This window comes from Passer domesticus, chromosome 2 (genome assembly GCF_036417665.1).
Source record: "Passer domesticus isolate bPasDom1 chromosome 2, bPasDom1.hap1, whole genome shotgun sequence".
NCBI classification, from domain to species: Eukaryota; Metazoa; Chordata; class Aves; order Passeriformes; family Passeridae; genus Passer; species Passer domesticus.
The window spans coordinates 5,906,233-5,931,698 of NC_087475.1; the positions used below are offsets into that span (position 1 = coordinate 5,906,233).

General features: G+C 47.0%; 1 protein-coding gene across 2 annotated transcripts; it reads right to left on the minus strand.

Moving 5' to 3' along the window:
• Window positions 1–549: 549 nt before the first annotated feature.
• SIK1 (salt inducible kinase 1) lies at window positions 550–14,384 on the minus strand. Of its 2 annotated transcripts, XM_064406900.1 has the most exons (13): window positions 13,957–14,384; window positions 13,110–13,226; window positions 10,447–10,510; window positions 10,086–10,247; window positions 9,673–9,797; window positions 9,435–9,558; window positions 8,276–8,499; window positions 7,895–8,044; window positions 6,543–6,665; window positions 6,068–6,293; window positions 5,102–5,377; window positions 4,372–4,603; window positions 550–3,597 (listed from the first exon to the last, which is right to left on the minus strand). In XM_064406900.1, exons 1-13 carry the CDS (start codon window positions 14,107–14,109, stop codon window positions 3,168–3,170), a joined length of 2,406 nt encoding a protein of 801 aa, XP_064262970.1. In that variant the 5' UTR covers window positions 14,110–14,384; the 3' UTR covers window positions 550–3,167. The 2 variants fall into 2 exon arrangements, with proteins under 2 accessions (XP_064262970.1, XP_064262977.1); XM_064406907.1 differs by lacking the exons at window positions 13,110–13,226; window positions 13,957–14,384 and adding an exon at window positions 11,601–11,861.
• Window positions 14,385–25,466: the final 11,082 nt, after the last annotated feature.

Sequence of the window (25,466 nt, forward strand, 5' to 3'; positions counted from 1 at the left end):
TTTAACTCTCAAGTTATATTTTATTAAGTTGTTATTGTTATAAGACACAATCCACTCCCCCCTGTGACTGACTCCCTCCCTTTGCTGTCTCTCAGGAACTGCCCTAAGCTGGCTGGGGCTGTCTCGGCTGAAGGTGACACGGAGGGAGGGAGGGAGGGAGGGAGGGAGGGAGGGAGGGAGGGAGGGAGGGAGGGAGGGAGGGAGGGAGGGAGGGAGGGAGGGAGGGAGGGAGGGAGGGAGGGAGGGAGGGAGGGAGGGAGCAGTGCCCATCTGCTGACACCCCTCCCCGCCGGGCCATCCTCACTGCCCAGACCTCTCTGTGGTCCTGCTGCATTTTATAACCCGATTACCACAGACTTGGTAAATTCAGACAGATTGCCTACCAGCAAAACGCTCAATATCCCATTATCAGATTTGTGGGCCCTCCCTCCCTCTTCATTTGGGATGTAATAGAAAGTGTCAGTAAGGTCCTACGGACTTTGGCTTGAAAATGAGTCCTGACTATGCAAATCACAAGTGTACTGGGTGAAGATACTCCACAGAATCACAACAATTTTAAAACATTTTTTATTTAAATATTAAATAAAACACATCAGCTAATCATTTTGGTGTACACCTCTCATTTTAACATAAGAAATAAAATGATTGTTCAGTCATGATAAAAAATAAACTATACATCTCAATTAAACCAATCACGTAGTGTCTTTAAATACCCTATTGCATTGCAGTCTGCAGAACAGCACTGTCAAGATATCTACAAAAAAAACCCCAGACTTTTAAAATGACCTCTTCTGCTCCAGCAATAATTCCAAAGAGGTTCTACAGCAATTGGAAAAGAAAAAAAAAATACTATGAAAGTAAAGTGCTTGTCATTGCTCAGGACAGGAAACAAAAGAATCTGTGGCCTTTAGATCCATGGCATTAAACAAAACACAAACTGAGGAGGAAGTCCTGTGGTTTAAGTACTTGTGCTACCCCTTACAGAACTGAAGGCCAAGTTGCTGCTTTGTGACAAGCTGGCTTCTTCTTGCCCTCCTCTCCAGCCATCTCCATGCAATCTCTTTTTTGGGTTGGGTTTTTGGGGGGTTTGTTTGTTTTCTTTTAAACCCACACTACAAATGAGCATGAGACTTTGGTGTTTTCTCTGCTGCAAGGCACCACTCATTAACAGGAGTTCAACTCGAGCAATTTTCTGTCACTTTGAAGCTTCCAGCCCATGGAGCAGCAGTGGCAAGCTGGAGATGCACCAATACAGACACACAGATACAACACACAGATAAAGAGGTTGTTTATGGAGAGCCACAGACAGAGCCACATGACATCTTCAACTCTTCCTACTCCCACCAATTAACCTGGTCAATCTTTGGCTTTTTTATTTTTTTTCCTTTAAAAAAAACCCAACAAAACAAAATTAAACCAACCAAACAAAAAAGAAAACCCCAAAAAACCCCCAAAACAGGTCTCTATATTATTTGCAAATGTGTAATACTGCAGGTTGCATGAAGCCAAGGTAACTTGAAGGCACCCTGTGTCATACTGGGGAGATGGGTCCTTTAAGCATTTAGACAGAATGCAGCTACACTCTGACAGCAGCTCCCAGCCAAGCTGTCTCACTGTCTGCTCACCTGCTTCCAAAGTTTGCATGCACTCCCCAACTCAAGTCTGTAGGAGCACAGCCTGTCCTCCCCTTATACCTCAGCACAACCTCTATTGACACCAACAGAAGTCGTGGTCTGCCTCGGGAGGGGAGTTGGGGTTTATACCAGAAACACAACAGAAGCATATTACAAAATATAAAAAATAACTAGTGTTATATAGTTTTCTGCTTCCTATTTATATACATATACAGCATTAAAAACCATACGAAAAAACACCTACCTAATGCAAAACCTCGTTTTGCTAATATGCCAAAAAACAAACCAACCAAAAACAAACACCCAAAGATTGTGCTGTTTTACTCACTTTTAATACAGTTTTGTTCAGAAAAAGCTGTACTCCGTTAGAGGAGAATTCTGTTCTAGCCTATTCCTTTTGTCTTTGTCAGTATATAATTATAACCTCAATATTGCACATTTCCCCAAGAGTCAGTTCTGTTTGGACCCTGATAATGAAATGCATAAAAACATAATTAGCAGCGGAAATAACAATGTGCAGCACTAAGAAATACCCCTCAGGCAACTTTGTAGGCAATCTCCAGGAGGGCTTTTTAAAAAGAAAACCCTTCCCGTTACCCCACAGGTGCTGCTGCTTCCCTCCTCAGTGCCTCGGCAAGAATATGAACAAACTTAAGAGTTTATAAAAAGATTCCTAAAGATTACCCAGGCCAACAAAACATGGGCATGTGTGCACCTGTGTGTCTGTACACACACACCACTCCCAAACAAACATCCCTGCAAAAGACCAGGCATTATGCAATTTGGATCCTGATTATCAAGGGATACATTTCCAATAGTTACTGCTTCTGTACTAATTAGAAGGGCATGCTGAGCTTTTCCAGCTGATGTATCAAGCAAGAAGTTCACAGTTTTCATTTAAAGTATGTATATCTGGGAGGTGTGGAAGGGGATGTTGGTTCCTTTAAATAAAATGAGTGTTAACAGGAGGAAAAAGGAAAAACAACAAATGGCAATGCTTCCATTTTTGTCTCCTCTGAATGCATAATGCTGCATGCCACTGGTTTTCTGTTTATATTTTTTTTTTAAAAAGAGGTAATCATCTTCACAAACCCATAAATGAATATTGTGAAAAAGGGAGGCTCTGGTCCCTTCTTTGAAAAGCCTCTCCCTGCTGTGTCACCACTACTGACAGCTGCTAATCTTGCATAACAGCAGAGCTGTATTGGTCTGACTTGAGTACAGTACCGAAGAGTTCTTCCCCAACCACATCCCTCCCTGCCCCCACAAATGCCCCACCCATCTGCCCCATCATTATTTTTTTTTCCTTTTAAAAAAAAAAAAATCAGTTTCTATTCGTATTTGTTCAGTGCAAGAATAGTAGAAGCAAAAAGACATACATATTGCTTGTTTCAGTCCTATAAAGTTGCCAGCTTTCTGAGCCAGACAGCCTCTTCACATACTTCAAAATTTATTGCTTCTGAGAGTCACTCATCCCCAGCCAGCCACGGAACAGTGCTGAAAGCTCCCCCAAAAACGAGCAGCCCGAAGCTCTCACTTGACCAGCACGAACTTGCCCAGCTGGCTGGAGGTCAGGTCCTCCATCTCGCAGTCCCCGTGCTGCAGGGCGACGGCCTCGAAGCCGGGGCTGGGCGCGGAGAAGCTCTGCTGCGGGGAGAAGGGCGCGGCCAGCGGGGCCACGCTGCTGCTGCTGCTGCTGCTGCTGCTGATGTACAGGTGAGCGTCCAGCAGGTGAGCGGCCGACGACACCGGGGACACGCTCACCCCGAAGAAGTGAGGTTGGAGCAGCTGGCTGCTGCCGGCGAAGGCCAGCTCAAAGGAGTTCTCTCTCTGCAGCTCCGACAGCAGGATGGAGTTGGAGGCTTTGCGGGTTCCGTCGGAGGAGGGGATGCTGCTTGCTGCAGGTGTCTGGGAGGTCTGGGGACAAGTTTGGAGTAGTTGGTGATGCTGGAACTGGAGCATTCTGAACAAAATCCAAGGGGGAAAGAGGTTAGTTTGCACTGCTAGGATAATTTCATGTTCTATTCCATCCTTTCTTGCCCCTAACCTTGATCATAACCTTCCCCTTTGTTTCCTTCTCTCTATCAAACCTCTCCTTAGCCCTGCCAGCATAATCCAAGCAAGCTGCCCATGCCAGGCTTTGCCTCATTCTGCAGAGGGCAACTGTCACAACCAAGTTTATCTGGTCACGATTTGGCCACCTAATAATAGCTGTTCTAGAGACAATGTGTGCAGATAAACCGGAAGCTCAATTTTCCATCTCGCTTCTATGGGAATGAAGAGGTGCCACCACACATGACATTTGAGGCCACTGGAACTGTGCCTCCTTTGTGGGCTGTAACTTTTCCAAATTACAAGGTCTCACTTCCTTGCCATGGGAAAATTACAGGAGGAGGCAGAGGAGGAAAGAAATCATTCCCAAAACTAACAAAGAAAAACACAGCTTGCAGGAGGGAGAAGCAATGTTTTCCCCCACACCACCAAACTGCTTCTCAATTCAGCAACCTCCAAATATTTGAACGTCGAGATTTTTGAGTGGAATTGCACGTCCTGTGTTACGTGTGCCAGGGCAGGAAGCCACAAAGGAACCCGAGCAGTTTACCCACTGCCACAGGGCAAAGATGGACAGGAACCCCCAGCGACCAAACCCCCAACCTCTCTTCTTGTGTTTACCCCTCCTTGCTTGCCCATAACCCAAAGTAAACGCAATGAAATGACACCAAAGCTCCTCCCTCACCTCTGCTGCTGCAGCACCTCCTCCAGGAGGCTTCTCCCCTCTCTGCTGCTCCCGCTGCTGCTGTACATGCAGGTGTTGGGCTGCGTGTGCTGGAAAGGGCTCATGGCACTCCTTGCTGCCCGAGAGGAGGAGGACTGACACACCTGCCGAGCAAAGCCTTTGATTTTATTCAAGCCGAGGAACCCCTTGGCTCGAGCGTTCTTCCGCAGCTGCTGCCTAAAAGCCTTCAAGCCTGTGGGACATGAGGAAAAGAAATGCACTTTTAATCCTCCTCGGCGTTTGCCTGCAGTACAGATCAGCCTTTCTGGGCACTGCCTTCCTGGGTGTGAGACCTGGGCTAGAAGAGACTCCAGTTCACCCTCTGCCTGGTGGTCAGAGCAGGATTTAGGCAATGAAACAGGGGCAGCTGCACCCTTGTGCAGATGGACGTGCATGGCAAAGGAAAAGCCTGAGAGAAATCATGACGTTGTACACTCCATATTTTAGGAGGAAGGTGGAGCCTGCCATCCCACTCACGGCAGCAGAAATATCTCCACGGGCAGGCTGAATCAGTGTCTGAGAACCTTTCCTCCAGGCACCTTCCCCAGGGCATCCCACCCTCCCTCAGGGCCTGTGAACCTGAGAGGCAGAATATCCAGGTGTCCAACCTCAAGTCTCCCTGCACCCTACCCTTTCCCAGTGGCTGTTGGGAGGGTGCAATTCCTCAACAACAAGGCCAGGAAGGCATTACCTTGAGTTAATGAGGTATCTGATGCTCGCCTTCCTTCTTGGAAGCTGACAGGCAGGAGAGAAGCACCTCCCATGCAGCCCTGGACTTGTAGCACGGGAGCGTCAGACTGGGAAGCGAGGAAAGGCGACGTCATCCTCGCTGTGGCCGGGCTCCCCGTCATCACTTGACCTGCCAAACAGCTGCTCAGGGCCACTGAGCTGTCATTTGAAGATGAAGTAAGGCAGCTGTCTGAGCTAGTTCCCTCTGTGGGGCTGGCAGAGGAGGAAATGACTATACCTGTGGAGGGGAAGGAAGGAGAGAAAGAACATTCCCAAGATGAGTACAGGAAGGAACATGACATCAGAGCCTTCTGCCCACCTACACTGGCACTAATAAACAGCCTCAAGCTGGAGAGGTGTCCAGCAACTCCTCTTGTCCCAGGGCTTGACTCCAGCAAGGGGTCAACAAATCAACAAATAACCTCAGTTCGGGCTCCTGTCCAGCTGGCAGGGCTCGGCCAGCAACACCAGCATCACCAGGCTGTGCTGGATCAGGCACACAGCATTTCTTTAGCACAACCAGGATGATTGTTTTGTGAACAGTTGTGCTTATTTAGCTGGTTCATAGGGTCTGTGTATGTACCAAACAGAGTCAGTGAGGTGTTTTTTGTTAAAATCAGGCACTTTTCCTCCCCCAGTACAACAGCAGAAGCACCCAGACCAGGTTTGTGACCTGCTTGTGAGCACGCTCCCCTCTGAAGAGATCTAGGTGAAATACAACAGCACAGCTTCTCTTCCCTAAGGGCCCTGCTTATCTGTAGGAAGACAGAACTGGGGAGAGCAGAGTACAAACCTCTTTTCGAGGCTTTCCTACCCCAGTCAAGGTAAAATGAGCACATTCTCCCTCAGCACTCAGGCTCTATGACACTCCTTCTCTGCTCTTTTCCCCTACCTACAGACACCCTTCATCCCTCCCAGACTTACTTACATGGAGGGACATGCTGATAGAAATGGGTGGTCACTTCAGCCAGGGTGTGCCTCCTGCTGGTGTTGCTAGGGATGCAGATGGGGTGGTCGTATGCCTTAATTTCATCTTCCAGCTCCTTCTCTTGCCTCACTTCCTCACTGATGGTGGTCTCCAGCAGGCTGTTCGGGGAGATGGAGCGGTTCCGGAAGAGCCCGTTGAAGTTGGTATCCACAGGGAAGAACACAGGCTGGAAAACATGCCAGATCACAGACTTCAGAGTCTTTTCCTTATTTCTGCACTATCTTTTAATACTCTCCACAATTCTGTGGCATTCCTTCAGTAGGAATATTGTTTGAGGGGCTATGTGACAATGCGTCCAAATGTCAAACAAAACGTAGGAGGGCGAGAACAAAAGTCACAACCCCCATTGTTGTGGGTTGGCAGAACAATGAAAAAAAAAAAAGAAGCAACACAGAGTTTAGCAGGGAACACCAACCTGTAATGGATTGCTTATGTCACAGTCCATTTCTGCCTGCAAGGATGGCTGAATGAGGCTCTGAGGTTGCTGGTAAAGCAGAGATGATCGCAGGGTTTCACTAGTGAGACTGTCCTGAGGCATCTGGAGAGAGAGCAATGCACAGAAGCCATCACACACACTGCAGCTCCACGTGACTTTTCAGATACTGGAGAGCCACAGAATTTCAGAGACACCTTCCCTGCAAGCTCCCTCCTCATGCTTTCTATGAAAATGAACAAAGCTAATCTGTCAATGCCAACACAAACACAGAACTCCTCCTCCTAAGTTAGGCAATTTAACTGGAAGAGCAATTTTCACAGGCACCCAAACCACACTTTAAAGGGGGTGGGGGCGAAGAAAATAAAATGAATGTCAGAAAAACACATTAAGTGACTCATGAAGTACTTCTGAGGAACCTACAGGATATGCAGCAAAGAAGCACAACCAAGCCATGCCTAAAAGGGCAGATTTCCATGAGAAGTCTAATCCTGTGGCTCATTACTGGCCTGCACTGGAGGCAGACTATTCTTTGGACCATGACCCGTGGTCACTTCCTAGGAAACAGGGCATTAATATTCACTCAGCCTCCTGCTGAAGAACAGCAGGCTGTGTCCTGTCAGAGAGCACCACTATCAGAACTGGTTTTCAGAAGCTTGGCAGCTACATGGAAAGGGAGATGCAAAGGTGCCTCTCCTTCTCGGGATCTCCTCTGGTGAAGATGACCCCAAGATGTATTAAAAGTGTCTTTTCCCCAACCCAGCTGTCAAAGCAGGGGTCAGAAGTCTTCGGCTGTCGTTCTCAAGGCTGTTTATTATTTCTTATCTAAAACATTTTCTGTCATGCCTGCCCAGGTCTGTTCTGCAGGTCAGTCTGAGGCACACTGCCTGCCCACGGGGCTGGTGTTCCCTTTTATACTAAAAACCATGTATTTGATATTTACAGTTATGTTCCAATACCAAAGCCTGTCACCTATGTTAGACAGTGACTTTCTACTTTACACCAATGCCAAAGTGCCACCATCACCAAGAAGATGGAGGCTAGGAAGAAGAAGGAAGAAGCATGGGACAATGCCCATATTCCTCCATCTTGCCTCCTAGACCCCCATAGTAAAAATCTCCAAAATTCCACCTTTCACCCTGTGACAACTACTGTTATGCTACTTAAACTTTTGTGACTTGTAATTCTTCACATAAAGTTGGTAATTTGCTCCATGGGTTGAGATTGAAATCCCAAGTGCCTTTGGCTTCCTGCCAGGGTCTCCGAGCCCCTGCCAGGATTTTGAGCCCTCCAGGGCACCCAGAGGGATGTCCTGGGTTCCCACAGCTCCTCACCTCAGCGTTGGTGATCTCGGCGCTCCGGGGCCGCGGCTGCCGGCCGGCCGCCGGCCGAGTGGACACCTGGCTGCTCCGGTACTCCTTCAGCCGCTCCAGGAGCAGGTAATAAATGGCAGCAAAATGGTTGTAGCTGCTGTTCTGCAGGGACTGCAAGACATTGGAAGGGCCTTTTGAGTTACAGGCAACTCAGGATGTAAGCAGCCAAAACTCATCTCTACGGGCTCAGAGTAGCACACTCAAAAAACCAAGCAAGATCCAGAAGGGCAGTGAAGATTTTATGCTGTGACACCAGACCAAGGACAGTCACTGAATGACCCGTGACTGCACCACTGGCATTCTGGTGGTCACTGGAGGTGTATCTAAAGGGCAAGAACTCACCTCTACAGTCCTCTGCCTGTCGATGCCAAGGGTTTGCATGATCCCAAGGACCTGCTCGTTGTAGTCGCCCAGGTTGGAGTTGTAGTTCTGCATGGAGAAGGACAAGGACTGCTGCTGCTGAAGGGAGGGGTCAGCCTGCATCCACTTGTGCTGCTTTATCTGGGAGATGGTTATCCGCTTGGTTGGGTCCACAACCAGCATCCGTCGGATTAGTGTTTCACAGTCTGGGTGACAAAGACAAACTCGTGAGCAAGGGGCAAAAATGCAACAGCCCAGCCCCAGGTCACTGCTAAGAACACTTCCCAGCAACAGTGTGAGATGCCTGTGAAAACAGGAATTAAAGGTTTGGGTGCAGCTGATGATCTGACTATCAGATATTCCAGACAGCACAAGAGATGTTCACGTGCATGTATAAATACAATATCTCAGTGCAGGAAATGAAGCTGTACTGGATGCCAGGTGGCCTTGCCCGTTGTACAAGAGCTGGTTTAGAGAGGATGCAGGTTTGATGGCATTACATGCACATAAAATATGTCAGAACTTAGTACAGAGCCCCATCACATACAACTTCCTGGTCCTGGCCCTATACTGCTTATTTACTTATAACCAGGAAATAAAGCTGTTCATGGCTATAACTGATAAACTTCAGACTTCAGCAGACAATCTCCACGTGACAACAGAGGCACGTTCACTTGGTTTTGAAACCAAATCAGAGAGAGCTGGTAACACTCTTCAGTTTCACGTTTCTCATCAGACTGTTGGAGTTCCCAGGAGACACTGCTGAGTCCCACTATTCCTGCTCTCCTTGGCAGCACAGCCACACTGGAATACACCCCTTCTGCATAGCTAAAATATCTTAGGAGAACTACACCTATGTCAGCATTGCAGGCTAGTCTCATTAAAATCCTGTTTTCTCTCTTTTCTGAGCGATTACTTCTCCAGCTAGGGAGTCAAGTATTTTTGTAATCCATAGGGATATTCTAAGAAAGGAAACTACAGCTTTTTAGATGCACCACAAAGCAGATCCCAGAAAAGAAATAGTCTTCTGCCCTACAGAAACTACTGGATACATAAAAAACAAAATAACTGCCAGCTGCAAACTGGATAGCAAGTCCTTTATAGCACCTGTTCTAACATTAAGGATCTGAAAAAGAAGCACCTTCGGACATGAAGTAAGGGATGCGGAACCGCCCCTCCAGCACTCTTTGCCTCAGAGTTGGTAAATTGGGTCCATCAAAAGGCAGAGAACCGCAGACAAGGACGTACAGAACCACCCCAAGGCTCTACCAAGAGAAAACAGCACAGCACGTGAGTGACTGCAGGAAGAACAACGGTTCTGAAGGCCCACAGAGCCTCACAAGGTGTGAAAGGCACTTTCTGGGGAATTGCAAGCTCACCCATATATCAAGGTGAGGGCCTTCGTATTCCTTGCCTTCGAAAACTTCTGGAGCTGCATAGGGTGGGCTCCCACACCAAGTGGAGAGGGGCTCTCCCGACTTGTAAAAGTTTCCAAAGCCAAAGTCTGAAATAAAGGTGAAAATCTGGGGTAAGACAACAACACTCAACCACATACTAATATTTCAGAAGTAGCAGAAAATGGAGAGAAGGGAACAGATGTGTTGCTTTGTTTTCTGCATATCCATTTAAGCTATTCCCTTCTGTTCACAAAATCTGTTCTGAGAAATATCTGTAACTCTTGCTTTATTTTCACTTACAGAAATACAAACACATTTACAAGATCATCCTAGGGAAACCCAATGTCTAAACAACATGCCTGATGCTCTTTATAAAGTGACCTATTTCCTTTTACCTGCTAATTTGATGTTCATGTTAGCATCCAGCAGGAGGTTCTCTGTTTTGAGATCCCTGTGCACGATGTGGTGGCTGTGACAATATTCCACAGCTGAGAGAATCTGCCAGAACTTCTTCCGTGCTTCGCTCTCGCTCAGGTGCCCGTTGGAGGTCAGGTGATCTGCGAGACAAAATCAGGGAGGATTCAGAAACACCCCGAGGAAATTCTTCATAATCCTGCAGGTGCTGCACTTGCTGTTTGACAGCTGACAACACAAGCCCCAGATTTTTAATCAGAATGTATCTGTTACTCAGGAATGACAAATAAAGCCATGGTTTCTAAATCTAAGGAGCTGTGAGCTCCATCAGTGAGGACTTACCAAACATTTCTCCATTCTTTGCAAACTCAGTAACAATGTACAGCATGTCCTTTGTCTCCATAACCTGTGAAGAAATGAGAGGATACAATTTAAAAAAATAAAAACAACCAGAGCTCTACAGTTTCATTTATTTTTCTATGTGAATTCTCAAACATATCCATTCAAATTTGTATTTGCTGCAGCAGCTGGCAGTAAAAGCATCTAATTTTGCACCACAGAGTTCTTTCCAAGCAAACTGGTAATGAAAAAGATAACAAATCAAGGCTTATGTGCCTACATTATACAATGGCTTCCCAGGCCATTGTTCTTCTCACCATTACCAAGATACCTAATCTCTGTAAGAGAGCAGATGAGTGTTTAGATAATTTCATACACTCCCCTTTTGTTAAAATATGCATATATTATTACATATTTTGAACGTGCAAAGAAACTCAGAAGTTTATCTAAAGTTGTCTTTGTTTCAAGGCTAGTGGGGACTCAGATCAGCAGAGATAGCTGCAAGCTGGACAAAGCAAGAAGTGGTTTCAGATCCCCTGCTCCTGTTTGGAGTGGGCTGGGACATGGGGAGCCTCCTGTGCAAGTGATAACAGGCTGCTGTTTGTGTAGCAGCAGTGCTTGATGCACATCAACAGCTGTCAATATATTGCCTATCAATCTAGTATCAGCTTGCTTTGATATTTCACAATATTTGCCTTTGGAGGAAAAATTAAAAAATAACTAAAATCCAAATGCTGAATGAGAAATGCTGAGCGTTTCCAAGTTCATCTTCAGGTGCCACAGAACACCTTTGAAATGTTGCATTTCAGATCTCAGAACAGAGCATTTCCCTGGAAACATTTCCCTCTCACGGAGCAGATACTTTGTTTTGGAAGCAGGAGGCTCACAACAGGTTAACAATCCAAAAAGCCTCAATTCCACTTCAAAGGCTGTAACTTCCAGGCTCCCAACGTGTAACCTTTTTCAAAGACTCTTGTCCTCCCCTCACTACAAGTACACACAGACACGAAATGAAAATAAACAAACAATGAGCAAAGGAAGAGAGGTTCCCAGTTTAAAAAACTGAAGGAAAGTGTTCTGGGAAACTTGCCAGCTGAATGAAATTAAGACACGGTGCTGAAACTAAAACAATGATGAAATAATACAAGAACACACACCCTGCACTGGTATGTCATCTAATTCCATCTCTGCTTCTCAGCCTCCATCAAACAGGTAAAGCATCAGTTACAACAACAAAGAAAAGAAAACTTCACTGAAAAGAAATTATGGTCCACCACCAACGTCATTTGCTGCATCAAGTGAAGTGGTTCAACGAGATGGAATTTAACCTGCTTCTCTAAATGCTCTGAAACAGTATTTTCACCCACATCATTCCACCGAAATGAACTCAAGCGAACTGTTAGAATGTTTCTGTATGTCCTATACTGCCCCGTGGGCAACCCTGACGTCAGCCCTTAACACAGAATCATTTTTGTTATGATGGGTAACACTATAAATACAAACACTTCATGTGTGTCAAGGTCTTTTAAAATAATGCCTTGCCTAAGCACCTGCCTTACTGGCTCTTCAGCCTCACACGTTAATTAAACTTTTTTTTCCTTTATTTTTTTTTAAGCTAACAAACCCAGCAGTAAGATCACAGCTGATAATAGTGTTTACTACTGCACATGGACTTTCAGACCTGCTGCTCATCCATCCCCACCTTTCTCCCCCCTGCCCTTTTAGACAGGTCCAGAAAGACTGACACCTCTGCCCTGCTCATGGCAGGGGCTTGCACCACATGACCTTTAAAGGTCCCTTCCAACCCAAACTGTTCTGTCATTTTCTTCTAAAATCCAGGCATTGTTTAAATGATTAAGAGCCACTTGCACCAAAGGCTACTCAGATCTAACGTTTAAAATTGCAAAGCAGTCCTTGCTCACAAGACAAATGTGATCCTGCTTTCTGCACAACACAATAAATTGTTCCCACGGTTAAAAATATCCATCAGTGCTGAAACTAAACAAATCTAAACCAAAAATCATGTTGTGAAACTCTGCAGGGAAAAGATACTTAAAATACACTTTCAAAACTACACAAACTGCAACAGAACAACCAAACAGGTGATTTTTTGACATATTCTAAGATACCAACATTTACCACCTTTTCCTTTTTCACTAATCTAATTTTTCGATTAAGTTTCCACTTAGACTTTCTACTCAGATTAATTTGGTTTAATTGCTGGTGGCTTTAAATCCCTTCCACTTAAGGCAAACTCAACTTTAGTGCTTCCTTCTCTACCACCCAGTGTGAGTTTAAGTCTTGCTCTTATCTAAAGCACGTAAGAAGTTCCAGTCCTCTAAGCTGGGAAAAGCAGACGAGATGGGAAAAGCAAGTTAATCACAGAAGTTCAGCTGACCCGTTCCTCAGTCTGAAACAAACATCAGCCCGGCTTCAACTGTAAATTTCACAGTGCATTTTGTCAAAAAGCCGTCTAAAACCAGAATCTTGTTCAAAGAATGGAGAATGACTTTGAAGACATGCAGTTAACTCCAAACGTTTTTCAAAAAGTATTTCAGTATTTCAATACGCTTTCTCTCTACCAATATTAGATGCAAAAATCACATGCAAGAGACCACAAGCATATTTTATCTACTAAGTGCTGCACTTCAAAGGTGGACTCTTACCTGATACAGTTTGATAATGTGGGGATGATTCAAAAGCTTCATTATCTGAACTTCTCTATAAATCTTCTCCAGATTGCTTGGGTCTAACCTCGTTTTGTCTATTATTTTTATTGCAACCTGCAAATTTAAATAATAACAAAACCCCAGGTATTACAAAACAGGTACTCTCACTGTTAAGAGATCTTAAAAAAAAAAAAAAAAGACACACCCCCACACAAACAGACCACTGACAAAATCCAAGTAAAGTAGCTTTTAAAGTAGCTTTTAAAGCACGGACTTGACAAAGCTGATTCTGTTTTTCTGAACCGCACAGAATTCGCGGCACAGAACATTTTCGCTTTTCTTTTCTACGTCAAAGGATTACACGCAAGGTAGCGAACAGAACTGCAGAAATTAGCACTGGACAGGATTCTGCAAATCTTTTAATCCGTCCCATGCCAGTGAAAAACAGATCCCTGTAACAGACTATCTCCTGCTCTAGTGACTGAGACGGTTTTGACACGCACCAGAAATATAAATACGGCTGCACGCCCAGGAAAAAAAAAAATTAATTCTGCAAATAAGACCCCGGGTTCTTTGTTCTTGAAGACCCGTTGAATGAAAAAAAAGAAAAGAAAAAAGAAAAAAAAGAACAACAAAAACGCCTGAAGCCTTCAAGAGATCCTTAAATTGCACGGCGCTTTCAGCAAGCTGAGAGCAACTCAGCGGAGCCACAGTAACCCGGCTGGGGTTTTTTGGGGTTTTTTTGAGGGTATCCTTGCCGAGTTTTAATTCCCGTCCGCGGCAGAACTCGCGGCCCCGTCCCGCGGAGCTCCGCGCCCCGACGGCGCCGGCCCCGCGCACCCACCTGCGTCTTGGTCACCCTGTGCCGGGCCAGCTTCACCACGGCGAAGTTGCCCTTCCCCAGGGTCCTCTCGATGTCGTAGAAGCCGACTCGCAGGGGCCGCTGCTGGCCGTGCGCGGCCGCGGGCGCCGAGGCGAACTCCGACATGATCACCATGGCTCAGGCGGGGCGCGGGCAGCGCCTCAGGACGGCGGCATCCGCACGGACACCGCACGGACACCGCACGGACACCGCACCGTCAGCCCCGCTCCGCTCCGCCGGCCCCGCCGTCCCCCCGCGCCCGCGGAGCCGCCTCGTACCTGGCGGGCGGAGCGCGGCGAGCGAGCGAGTGAGGAGTCAGCGAGCGAGGAGCCCGTGAGGGAGCGCGGCAGTGCGGCGGGGCCGGCGCGCTCCGGGGGGCAGGCGGCTCCACGCGGGATGTCCCGGCCCCCCGCCCCGCCCGCCCCGCGCCTCCATGCGCGCCCCGCCCGCCTCTTCCCCCCGCCCACCGCCGAAAGCCGAGACGGGCCCATTGACGTCACTTTGACGCCAGCGAGACGCGCGGCCGGGCGCGGGGCTGGAGGGGAGCGGAGACACCGGGACGTTGCCAGGGAACGCGCGGCGCTGACGCGGGCGCTGATGGAGCCGTCGCCCGGGAGACCCGGGGGGGCGGTGACGTCAGGGCGGGGGGAGGCAGGGATGGAGAGGGGGCTCCGGGGGTCTCCTGCCCTCCCCCCGGCCCGGCCCGGCACGGCACGGCCCGCCCTCCCTCCCTCCCTCCCGGCGGGGTCGCTCCCCGGAGCGGCGGCGGCGGCGGCTCCCGACGGGGCGGCCCCGCAGCGCGGGGATGTCGCGACTGCGGCGCCGCCCCGGCGACAGCACCTGGTGACCCCCCGGTGACCGCCGCTGCTGCCGGGCCCCGGTGTGCCCAGCCGGCGGGGCGGCTCCAGCGCCGTGGGGTGGGGAAGTCCCGCTGGCAGCGGGAAAAGTGCGGCGGCAGCCCCGCAGGAGCGTTTCCCCCGATGCCGAGGCGCTGGGGGGCTGCGGAGGCACCGCAGCCTTTGCACCGGTGCCTGCAGCGGGAAACGGACCCGCCTTCCCTGTCCCCGCTGTCCGCGGTGGGATGGAGGGGATGCTGCGGAGTATCCCCCCCAAGGGCTGGGGACACTGCGATGTGGGGACAGCAGCACCAGCTGGGTCCACCAGCTGGGCGCTGACAGCTGCAAAAGTAATAATAAAGAGTGTGTGTGTATATATATGTGTGTGTGTATGTATATATATATATATATATATAAAATCACAGAATGGTTTGGGTTGAAAGGAATTTTAAAGATCCTTCAGTCCCAATACCTGCCATGGCCAGGGATGCCTTCCTCTGGACTAATTTGCTCAGTCTCATCCAGCCTCGCCTTGAACACCTCCAGAGATGGAGCAGCCACAGCTTTTCTGGGCAGCCTGTTCTGGTGTCTCACCACCCTCACAGTAAATAATTTCTTCCTAATATCTAACCTAAACATACCCTCTGTCAATTGAAGCCATTGCCCCTGTGTGTCACTCCAGGTCCTTGTAAATAGTCTGTCTCCATCTTTCTTGTCAGCTCCCTTCAGGTACTGGAAGGCTGCAATTAGGTCACCCTTTTCCAGGATGAGCAATCCCAGTTTTCTCAGCCTTTGCTTGCAGGAGAGCTGCTCCATCCCTCTGATCATGTTGGTGCTCTCCTCTGGGCTCTCCAGTCTCCATGTCCCATATATTTGCAGCCCTGTGATGCTATTGCAGCTCAGCACTCCGAATACACCTGCAGTGCCATTATCCCTGCTCAGTGTGGAAGGGAGGCTTGGCAAGTCTAGGGAAATTTCCCTTTGGCACACCAAGGCTTAGGGATGTTGTATAGGACTGAACCTCAGCCAAGAGACTCCTCTCAAGGTCAGATGTGGAACAGCAGATGCACAGGGTTCAAACAGGGAGATCTTCAGCCTCCACGCAGCAGGTGACCAAAATGTTTGCACACTTGGAGTCAAATTTCAATCTAGTCTCAAAAATAAGTCTTCAATGATGCCTCCATATCTGTTTTTCAGCTTTATCGTCTCTATTACAGCCTGTCTAGGCTCTTTCCAGATGGGTAGTTCTTCAGTCAGGACACGGGTTTCTGACTGGAAAACTCTCCATGGTCAGTCTCTCCCCTGACCATCGCAGCCCATGGCACACTGGGAGGTGACCCTCCTCTTCCATCCAGGGGCACCATACAAATTGGATTTGGAAATAAGGTAGAAGAGTTACAGCTCAGCTTCATGCTAAAAATTTCAAACCACTTGGTAAAAGTGTCCTCAAAGAGAAGGAGAGGGGATCTAATCAACACATACAAATATCTGCAAGGTGAGAGCCATGAGCATGGTCCCAGACTCTCCAGTGGTGCCCAGCATCAGGATGAGGAGCAATGGCATAAAATAAACCACAAGAAGTTCCACCTCAACATGGAGAATTTCTTTACATGGAGGTGGCAGAGCTCTGGAAGAGCTGCCCAGGGAGGACACAGAGTTCCCTCTATGGAGACATTCCAAACCCACCTGGATGTGTCCTTCCAACCATGACAGTTCTGTGGTTATGAGATTTTCACTGGTTGATGATCTCCTTAAGAAGATCCTTAGTCCTGGATGACTTCTAGAGGGTTCAAGGTGGACATGCTAGGGGAGGAAAGCAAGCTTTTTTTGTCAATTTTTGTAAATTTAAAGTTGTGATGAGGAAGATGTGGGGCTCTACACAATCAAGTTACATGATCCATGAGCTGTGTATCATCAACATGCTTGAGAGAGATCTGTCAGGATGTTTGAGTGAAGTTTTAGTGTTCATACTGCAGGCTTTTTCTCTTAGAAAAAATGCAGAAATAACACCTTAAATGAACGCCCAGACTTTGTTTATACACAGAACCCACACTGTCCCAATGCTTGCTTTCTGTGAGCAGGCAGGCTGGCATTCTTCAGGGCTTGAATGGAGCTGGGAGAGGACAGAGCTGGTGGTCAGGAGCTGAAGGACAGGAGCTGCTTCCACGGTGTCACCCCAGTCACGGGACTGCTGTGGCATGTGCTGGAGAGAGGGGAATAGCACAGAGCCAGCCCAGGCTATTGTAGCATTCAATTAGTGCTCACACGGTGCCTTGAATAACTCACATGAAAAGCTGACTTATTATTATTGTTATTATTGTTATTATTAAGCTAACAGTATATTCTCTGTGGGGCTCACAAAGAGGAGGTGACGCACAAACAGCACATACAGTAGCAGCTGCATGTGAACAGTGCCCCAGGAGTTATAAAAAAAAAAATTACCTTAATAATGGTTCCTCTGCTGTGGTGGGATTTTCCTCCCTTTAATTATAGTTGCTGTTTTCATTTGAAATTGATTAAGTGTTTTAGGATGGCAAACAGAGCTGGTCTTTTTAGAAAGAACGCTCAAAGACATCCAGCACCAGCTAGGAGTGGAACATTTTTATTCTTTTTTAAAGGACTTTAGAATTTCTTTCTTCCAAAATGATGAGAGGATGGCTGGATTTGGTGCTCTCCAGAACATCTCATGGTTTTCCCATACTAAGAAGAAGTGGACACTTGTGCCATGGGACCAGTGTAAGACCTCACCAGAGGAGAATCCACTGTCCTGATTTGCATTACCTGCTTTGGATGAAAGAGGCAAGAAGGACTGGCAAGTGCTGCTCCCTGTGAAAGGTACCTACAGTGATCTCTGTTCCAGGGCATCTGCAGTGAAGGAGGGAGCACCTCTTTTTTTAAGTTAAAACACTGTTGTATCATTTGCTGGGAATTAAAGACCCCCTACCTTTATTATTCTCAGCAACCTTTAGGCGTTTCTCTTCCATTTTCATTCATGCAGGTAAAAAGCATGTTCCAGCAGCACTGCTCAGAAGCAACCATCGCACAATTTTGGTAGTGTCATAATTAACATAGTTTTTCTGCCACTTTCACTCGGAATGCTGTGGAGGCATCACGGACCTCTTATGCAATCGGGCTCTGTCGGCTCAGAGAGGTGCTGCTGTTGGGAAGGTTGAGGCTTTTGCAGTTTCTGCTTTAACACTTCTGCTGCCCTCTGCTGTTTTAGATATCCTGGACGAGGAGTCACCTTGGATGATTCCATGATATCCGTGCTCGGGAGAGGTGTAATTACAGAGCTGCCTTGCTCATAATCAGGGAGGAAAAGCGAGGGAAGTGTGGAGGCACTTTTCAGAGCATATCCACGAGGATGTTCCTTGGAGTCCTCGAGGAAGAGGGAGAAGCTGGGAGGACAGAACTGCTAAGTTTTTCCATTGCAGCAGCTCTGTGCTCCCTCCCTGAGGGCAGCATGGTCTGTGGATGGGAATGGAGACTGATGCCTTCCAGAACTCATCTCGCAGATATTTCCAGCAATTCAGTCTTTAGTCATTTCACTCAGCATTTTCTATCAGTTTCAAAACAAACTAACAACAATAGCAACTTTCTTCGCTGGGCAAAAAGAAAACAAACCAAGAAGTGGAGACATTCCTTTCTACCCATTTCACCCTCCAGAGCTAAAGTCAGCCTGGCTTTCTGTGGTGGATTTACTGGGTCACTATTTGCAGTACAGCTGTAGTTATTTGCTTTTGTTTCTTCTTTTTTATTTATTTTTTTTTTTTTGGCAGGGGTTGGGGGATGGGGTGGCTTGATGTTTTTTGTTTGCTTATTGGGGTTGTTGTTTGTTTTGGGGTTGTCTGGTTTGTTTGTTTGTTTTGGTTTTTTTTCCCCAGAAAATGCCAGTGTGATTATTTTGAAAGTCAGATTTGTGGAATTATTTTCCACAACTTAATTGAGTGAAACCTTGCTGAAGTCAATAGAGTTGTTTCCGGTCACACCAAGTTAAACTCTGGCTTAAAAAGAAGTGAAATGGGAGGTGTCACACTGCAAAAAGTATAGTGACATTTGAAGTAAAGAAGATGAGATAATCAACTAAAATACTTGTACGCTTATTTCAAAGACAAAAGCATTATCTTGAAAAAAAATGGTGCATGACTGTTTCTAATATGACTTCAAAGTGTCTTTGAATTTGAAAAAATCCAGGCTGCCACTGCAATTTTGGCAAAAATACTTCTAAGCTAGGATGTCCTTACTGAGGCACCACAATGGCATCCACAAATGTGTTTCAGACCACTGGAATGTCTTTGGTCATAGCATTGCATCACGGTTACATAATTACCATCACAACAACGATCTTTTGTCATTAAGGTTTATGACATTTCATAACTAACGAGGCAATGACATCTCACTGACATAATGCATGGAGCTTGTCTTGCAGGATGAAGGGACACAGACCTTCTACTCATCATTCCTCCTTATCTAGGGCTAGGAAATGGCTTCTGGAGGGGTCACCACCAGGTGTGTGTGGGTTCTTCAGCCTCCTAAATATAATGGGGTACAAAATCTGCCTTCATGCTGAGGCTCTGAGTGTCTTTGTTTGTATAAAGGAACAGAACTAACAAGGTGGTCTGTGCCCTTGAGAGTTTCTCTGTTTCATTGAAATAATTTCTTTTCTGTGTCTGTCACTGTTACAGTGCTCCACTGTGCTGGGACAGGTGAGCCTGACTGAACTGGCAACAAATACATGAAACAAATAAGTAGAAAAGGAGAAGTGGGACAGGTTATTTCCATTGCCCAGGATTAAAAAAAAAAAAAAAAAAAAAAAAAAAAGAATTCAGTGCCAATATGGAACAATAGCTTTTGAATTAGGGTTTTTTTCTAATTAAGCTTAATGGCCAAAGGTTGTCAGGGTAGTAAAAGTGAATACACATCTGTAATCCAACTGTGCCTATTTAAATTTAGATGAGAGTCACTTTGTTTACGTCTCTTAAAACATCCATCTTCAAGGTATCCTGCAAGGTAAAGCGCTCATTCTACCAAAATTTGACTGAAGAGGGCCAAAATCCCCTGGGTCTGAGCACATCTGTGTTGAGCTACTGTTGGTGCTGGCATCAGGATCAGCCTGCAGGGACCTTCCCAGGGCAGAACCACCTGGACTTGAGATGCCTGCAGACCAACACTTGGAAATGGCACTTTCCCACCAAGACCATACAATCTTCACAGAGAAAAGGCACAAAAGATCAGGAAAAGATGCAACTTTCCCCATTTTACCTGCCCTGCAACAGGGAGGGCAAAAAGACTACAGGGATGAAGGGTCTTGCCCATGGTGGTGATGAGGCAAGTCTGTGACACAGCTGGGAAATACCTTTGTGTGTCCTGAGCTCAGGCAATTTGCTTTAACTAGATCCTTCACACTGAAATGAGGTGATTATTGTTAATCTTACAGCTGGTATAAATACAGTTATGTACATACTGGTTTTAATGCAGTTTATACAAGAGGCAGCTCTTATATGTGATTTTTCTATCAGGCTGGACTTTCTGTAAGGTTAGTACTTGTAGTTTAATGTTATCCTCCCACTCCCAGATAAAATGTGGACAGGGAGCAGGTCAAACAGAGGCAGCTGCTTTCCTAAGCTTTGTCACTCTGTGCCAGCAGTTTCTGTGGAAAGTGTGTATTGCTTCTCACTGCTCCCTGAAACATCCTACACACTCTAGTAGCTCATGTGTTGCTTTGTTTTTTGGGGTTTTTTTAGGCCACACTTCATCAGGGGAGTTTAGAAGTGCAAGATCAGTCGGAAGCTGCCAACTTCCAAAGCAAAAAATAAATGCTAAGCAGACCTCAGATACGAGAGCAGAGGTGGGAGGGAGGCATGTCCGTGATCCATTTGACATGGGGTTTCATTCCTGTGAAATTATCCATCCCCTTCTCCTTGTGTGGGATCTTTTCTCTTTGGGATCTGTACAAAAGAGTTGGGGAAATTCTGCCAGCCTGATGGGAGTTTTGGGAAGCCAGCCCCTGTCCAACGAGTTTGGGAACCTTCCCATGGGCAGGCCAGGAGGCTGAAGGCTGTTCCTCTCATCCTTAGTGCTGCTGGAGCTGCCAGGAGGTGTTCCCACCTGGGAAAGACCTGCCAGTAATCCTTCAGCCAGTGCAGGGACTGGATGTCTGCTCCGTGCTGGGTTGGAGGGACAATCTGTGAGGGCAGGCAGGGAATCCAGCCTCGTTCCTTTTGGACTGACTGTCCCAAGTGTCCTGTTGCAGGAGTTTTACAGGAGTGACACAGGATGTGGGGTGGCCCCGGCCGTGTGCCCAGCAGGAAGCATCCTGAGACAATGGAATTCAGTGCACATGGATGTTCTCTGCTGGAAACAGTGACCTGAGCGAGGCAGTTTTGATGTCCCCTCGCTGCAGCCTCCGCTCCCCTCCCCTCTCTTGGTGAGTGATTCATGCAGAAAGCTCCAAATCATTCCCTGGGGATAAAATGAATAAGGGCCCCCTCACCTTTCCTCTACATTCATGCATTAGAGTCTGAGATTCACTGTGCTCTCGCTGCAGTTTGAAATGGAAAGGCAATCTCTTCCCCAGAGTCCCAGGTAATTTCTTCGTCTGCCAGGCAAGGGGATGTGCACTGGCTCCTTTGAAGAGAGTTTTAATGGCATTTTTCTACTGCATACCAAAAAAATCAGGAGATTCTCCCCTCCCCCTCTCCCTTCTCCACTTTGCTCACTCTGAAAGAAAACAGAAACAAAATAAAAGTTGCGTTTACAGCACGGTGCTGGTGGTACAGTTATTCCACAGGGAAAACCTGATATATCCACCTATTGTCTGAGCCACTACCAGGAGCCCTTCGTCAGTGAGCAAGTTACGAAAACAGGTATCCTTCCTCAGAGATTGATGCGAGATTTGCGTCGGATATTTCCTGCCATGCAGCACAGATTGTTTGTGCTGCTGCACAAGTGAGAAATGCGGCTTTCCAGCGGGGGGAAGGACTGTTGCAACACACCTTTATTGTCCTCCTCTGGAACGGCATATTCAGTTCGTTTTCCACCCATCCATGCCTGCAAATACGTTTCCTATAATTGCAGCTCTGTCAGATGCGCTGTAATCCGTCCCCTCCTGCGTCAGCTGCATTGTTGTCACCCCCCTCCGATGTCAGGAAAACTGTAATCCTGCTCTTACGTTCCTTGGGAGCTGCCTCTGTGGCATTTCCAACTGCATTCACCCCGAGTCAGGCAGAGCCGGGACACAGAACAAAACCACCCCTCATGGACCACGAATGTAACGAGTGCTCTGGCGTTTTGGGTGTGCACGTGGGTGTTTGGATCTGAGTGCATTTTACACACTGGGAGGTTGGCATTCTGCACTCACACACCAGACAAAGGTTCCCTTTGGAGCCGGGTGTGAGCAGCTCAGCAGAATTTTTGCGTGGCGTTGAATCATGCGTGATGCCTTCTTACACACTGGTTCTGCACGTGGGCTGTGGTGGAGGGCAAGAGAATAAATAATGTTTCAGAGACAAAGGGTTAGCAAAATTCCTGCTTTGTGCGTCCCAGCTGATGAAATTGCTCCAGTGAAGCACGAGTGGGGGAGGTGGGTGGGCTCACAGTTTGTGAGTGGGACACCAAGACAATCTATTTTCAAACGTGCACACGTGTGCTACGCTCCAGTCCTGGGGCTGAGCAAGAGCCTATGAACCATAACACATGGCAAGTGTCTTATGTGCAATTCTTGGCATGAGCCAGCCCTGAGTTTCCAGGGAAAAAAAGTACAGGGCATATGGCATCTAAATATATGCCGTCATGGATGACAAGAAACATGGAAGAACTTTTTGGATGGGGCTGTTTGTTGACATCCTGAAAATATCTTTCACAAGACAGATACTGACAAGACAACTCAAAACCAGATGGTTCTCCAGTGATGGCTTCACAAGAGCTTTAAGTTTGGGGTGAAGTAAGCAGTTTGTGCTACTGGAGCAGATTGATTGTGACTCCTCAAATAGGAAACCAGATGTTCCTGCTTCAGCTGGAGCCACTCTCCTGGTTACGCAGCTGATACAACCAGAGAGCACACGGCTCTGTCCTCACACTCAGCAGGACATGCTGTCTTCAAGAAGTCTTCCTGTTGCTCACTCTTGATAATTTTTTGAGTTGGCTCAGACTGTTTCCTCTCTGTCGATACCCGTCACCTCTCACAAGATCAGTGACACAGATTCTCTTTCCCTGCTTAATTTATGCTTTTCAGCTGGGCAGATGGCTCCCCAGTCTTGTTGGACGTACAAGGAGCAAACCCTTACAATTAATCTGCCTCTGTTCATCTTGGTGGTGAAGATAGACAGGTGTCTTGGTCTGAAAAGATGCCTTTTAGAAGGTGTTCAAATTATGTGAGGATGGAAAGATTATATTCTGTGGGCATTTATTTTAAAGAATAACACTTCTAGATGCATAAGAGGTAGAGAGTCAGATTAGGAAGAGACCTAGCTATGCAGAAATTCTCACTGCAAGCAAGGGTGAGAAAGTCAGGAGCTGAACCCATCTGAAAATGTTGGTTAGGCGCTTCCATAGGAGCTGAGATGTGTGACGTGAATTCCCCCAGTCAGCATGTTCCTGCTGTGGTGTGTCATGTCACTCATGTCAGCAGCAGGGCCTTTTGGGCTGAAAATCTCTAAATTCTGTCATTTATAATGGAAGGGAGAAGAGTGTGAAGAAGGAGAACAAAATGGGCATAGATTTACAGTGGGTTCCAGTGCAAAACCTCTTCTGGTGGGTCTGTGGGGGGACACCCCACCCTGTAGCTGCAGATGGCACATCCCATCTGGGGGAATGACCTGGGATTGAGGGAGCTGCTGTAAAAAGGTGTGGAGTCTGCACGGCATCCAGATACATCTTTTTGCTTCACTGTGTGCCAATAAAAACTAACATGACGTCCAAATCTTTCCATAGACTCATCTGTTAATAAGAGATACTAGATAAGAAAGTCAATATATTTTCATGTTCCTTCCTTTGACAGCATGAAATTATTCTGCTGGTTTGCAATATCAAAGGCAGTCTAACCTGGGATTTGAGGCTTTAGCCTGCTGGCAATATTGATAAATATTTTCTTGAGACAAAAAAGTTTCTCACCTTTGAAATCAAAGGGATAAGCTATAAAGGGATATGTACTTTCTCTGTTAGCAGTAGAAGTACTTTTGGGGAAAGTGGAATGCTGTTGGGAAAGTGGAATAATCTATCTTACAGAACATGCATTAAATTGGATAAAAACCAACTTGAAGTATAGCTGGGACAAAGCACAGGAAGGAACAACACTCATCACCACAAGTAGGATGGGGCTGTGGTGAGAACACCTATTACTGCACCTTCACAAGACAGAAAGATATTCAGAAACTCCTCTTTCTTTTTTTTTTTATTCATGAAATTAGTCTTGTTAAATAACACCACAGCCACATCAGCATTCAGAGAGAATTTACTCATGCAGCAGCATTTATGGAAAGGAAATACTGGTTTGGGAATCAGAAAAAAATGCCAAGGCCAGACCTGAAGGGAAATGAATAGCAAAGGCATTATCAGAGTGCAGTTCACTGGGTGATGCAGTGCCAGCCACTGAAGCCATTCACTGAGGAATTTCCTGTGATAACAAACTCTCTCTGCATCCAGCTTCAGCAGTAGACAGAAAGACAACTTCTCTTGGTGACACTGTTAATGGCAAACTGTTTTCCTGGTGTTAGAAGGGAGCAGAGTGCAGTTTATGTGCAGCTGTATCACCATGTTCTGACACAGAGGGAGCAACATTCCTGAACTTCCCCAGCAAATATCACCAGGAAGGACAGGGAAGCTTTGCAGAAGCATCAGGACCACAGGCTGCCAGCCTTTACAGCCTCATCAGTGAATTGTTTTGCATAAAATCCATTGGTGAACACAATAAAAACACAGACGGCCATAAACCAGTCGTCCTAATAAACTAAGATGGAAAATGCTGGGTCCTATCCTGGAGGAATGGCAGCAACTTTTCCTCACTGGAGCAGCTGAGAGAGCTGGAGACTCGTGCTGGATGCACAGTGTGTCTTGTTTGACACACTTCACAGCCAGAGCTGATCTGCTGACCATGAATTTAACTGTAGACACTGTCCCAGAGCAGTCCCAGTGTGAGGGGGATGCTGCACTGGTCTGTCCACAGTTCCTGTATCTGTCCCACTGCTGCAATTCTGCTCAAGGTGTCCTTGAGAGGACATTTCACCACTCTCCTGTCTGGCTCCAGCAGGGCATTCCTTCTGTGACATGGATGCTTTCTTGAAATGGCAGACCTCCCCCCCCCAAAAAAAAAACCAAACAGAAAGAAGGGGGGGAAAAGCTTCAAAAGCAAGAAAATCATCAGTGACCCCTGCTGGACACAGACTCAGGTATTCCTCTCGGGCTTCCTGCTTGCTCAAGTGCCAGTGGAATGTGTGCCTGGCTGAAGCCCTTGGGAGAGGAATAGCAACTGTACACACAAACAAACAAAAAAAATGGAAGAAAGTTAAAAGTTAAAATTGTAGTGTTTACTCTGTTTCTGTGTGTTTCAGAGCTCTATGGAATCTCACATTTCCCCCTCCACCTCAGTTGTTGCTGCCATTTCCAGCAAGGCCAGCGTGCCCAGCAGCAGGGTCCTGCTCCAGAGGAACCCTTTCCTGG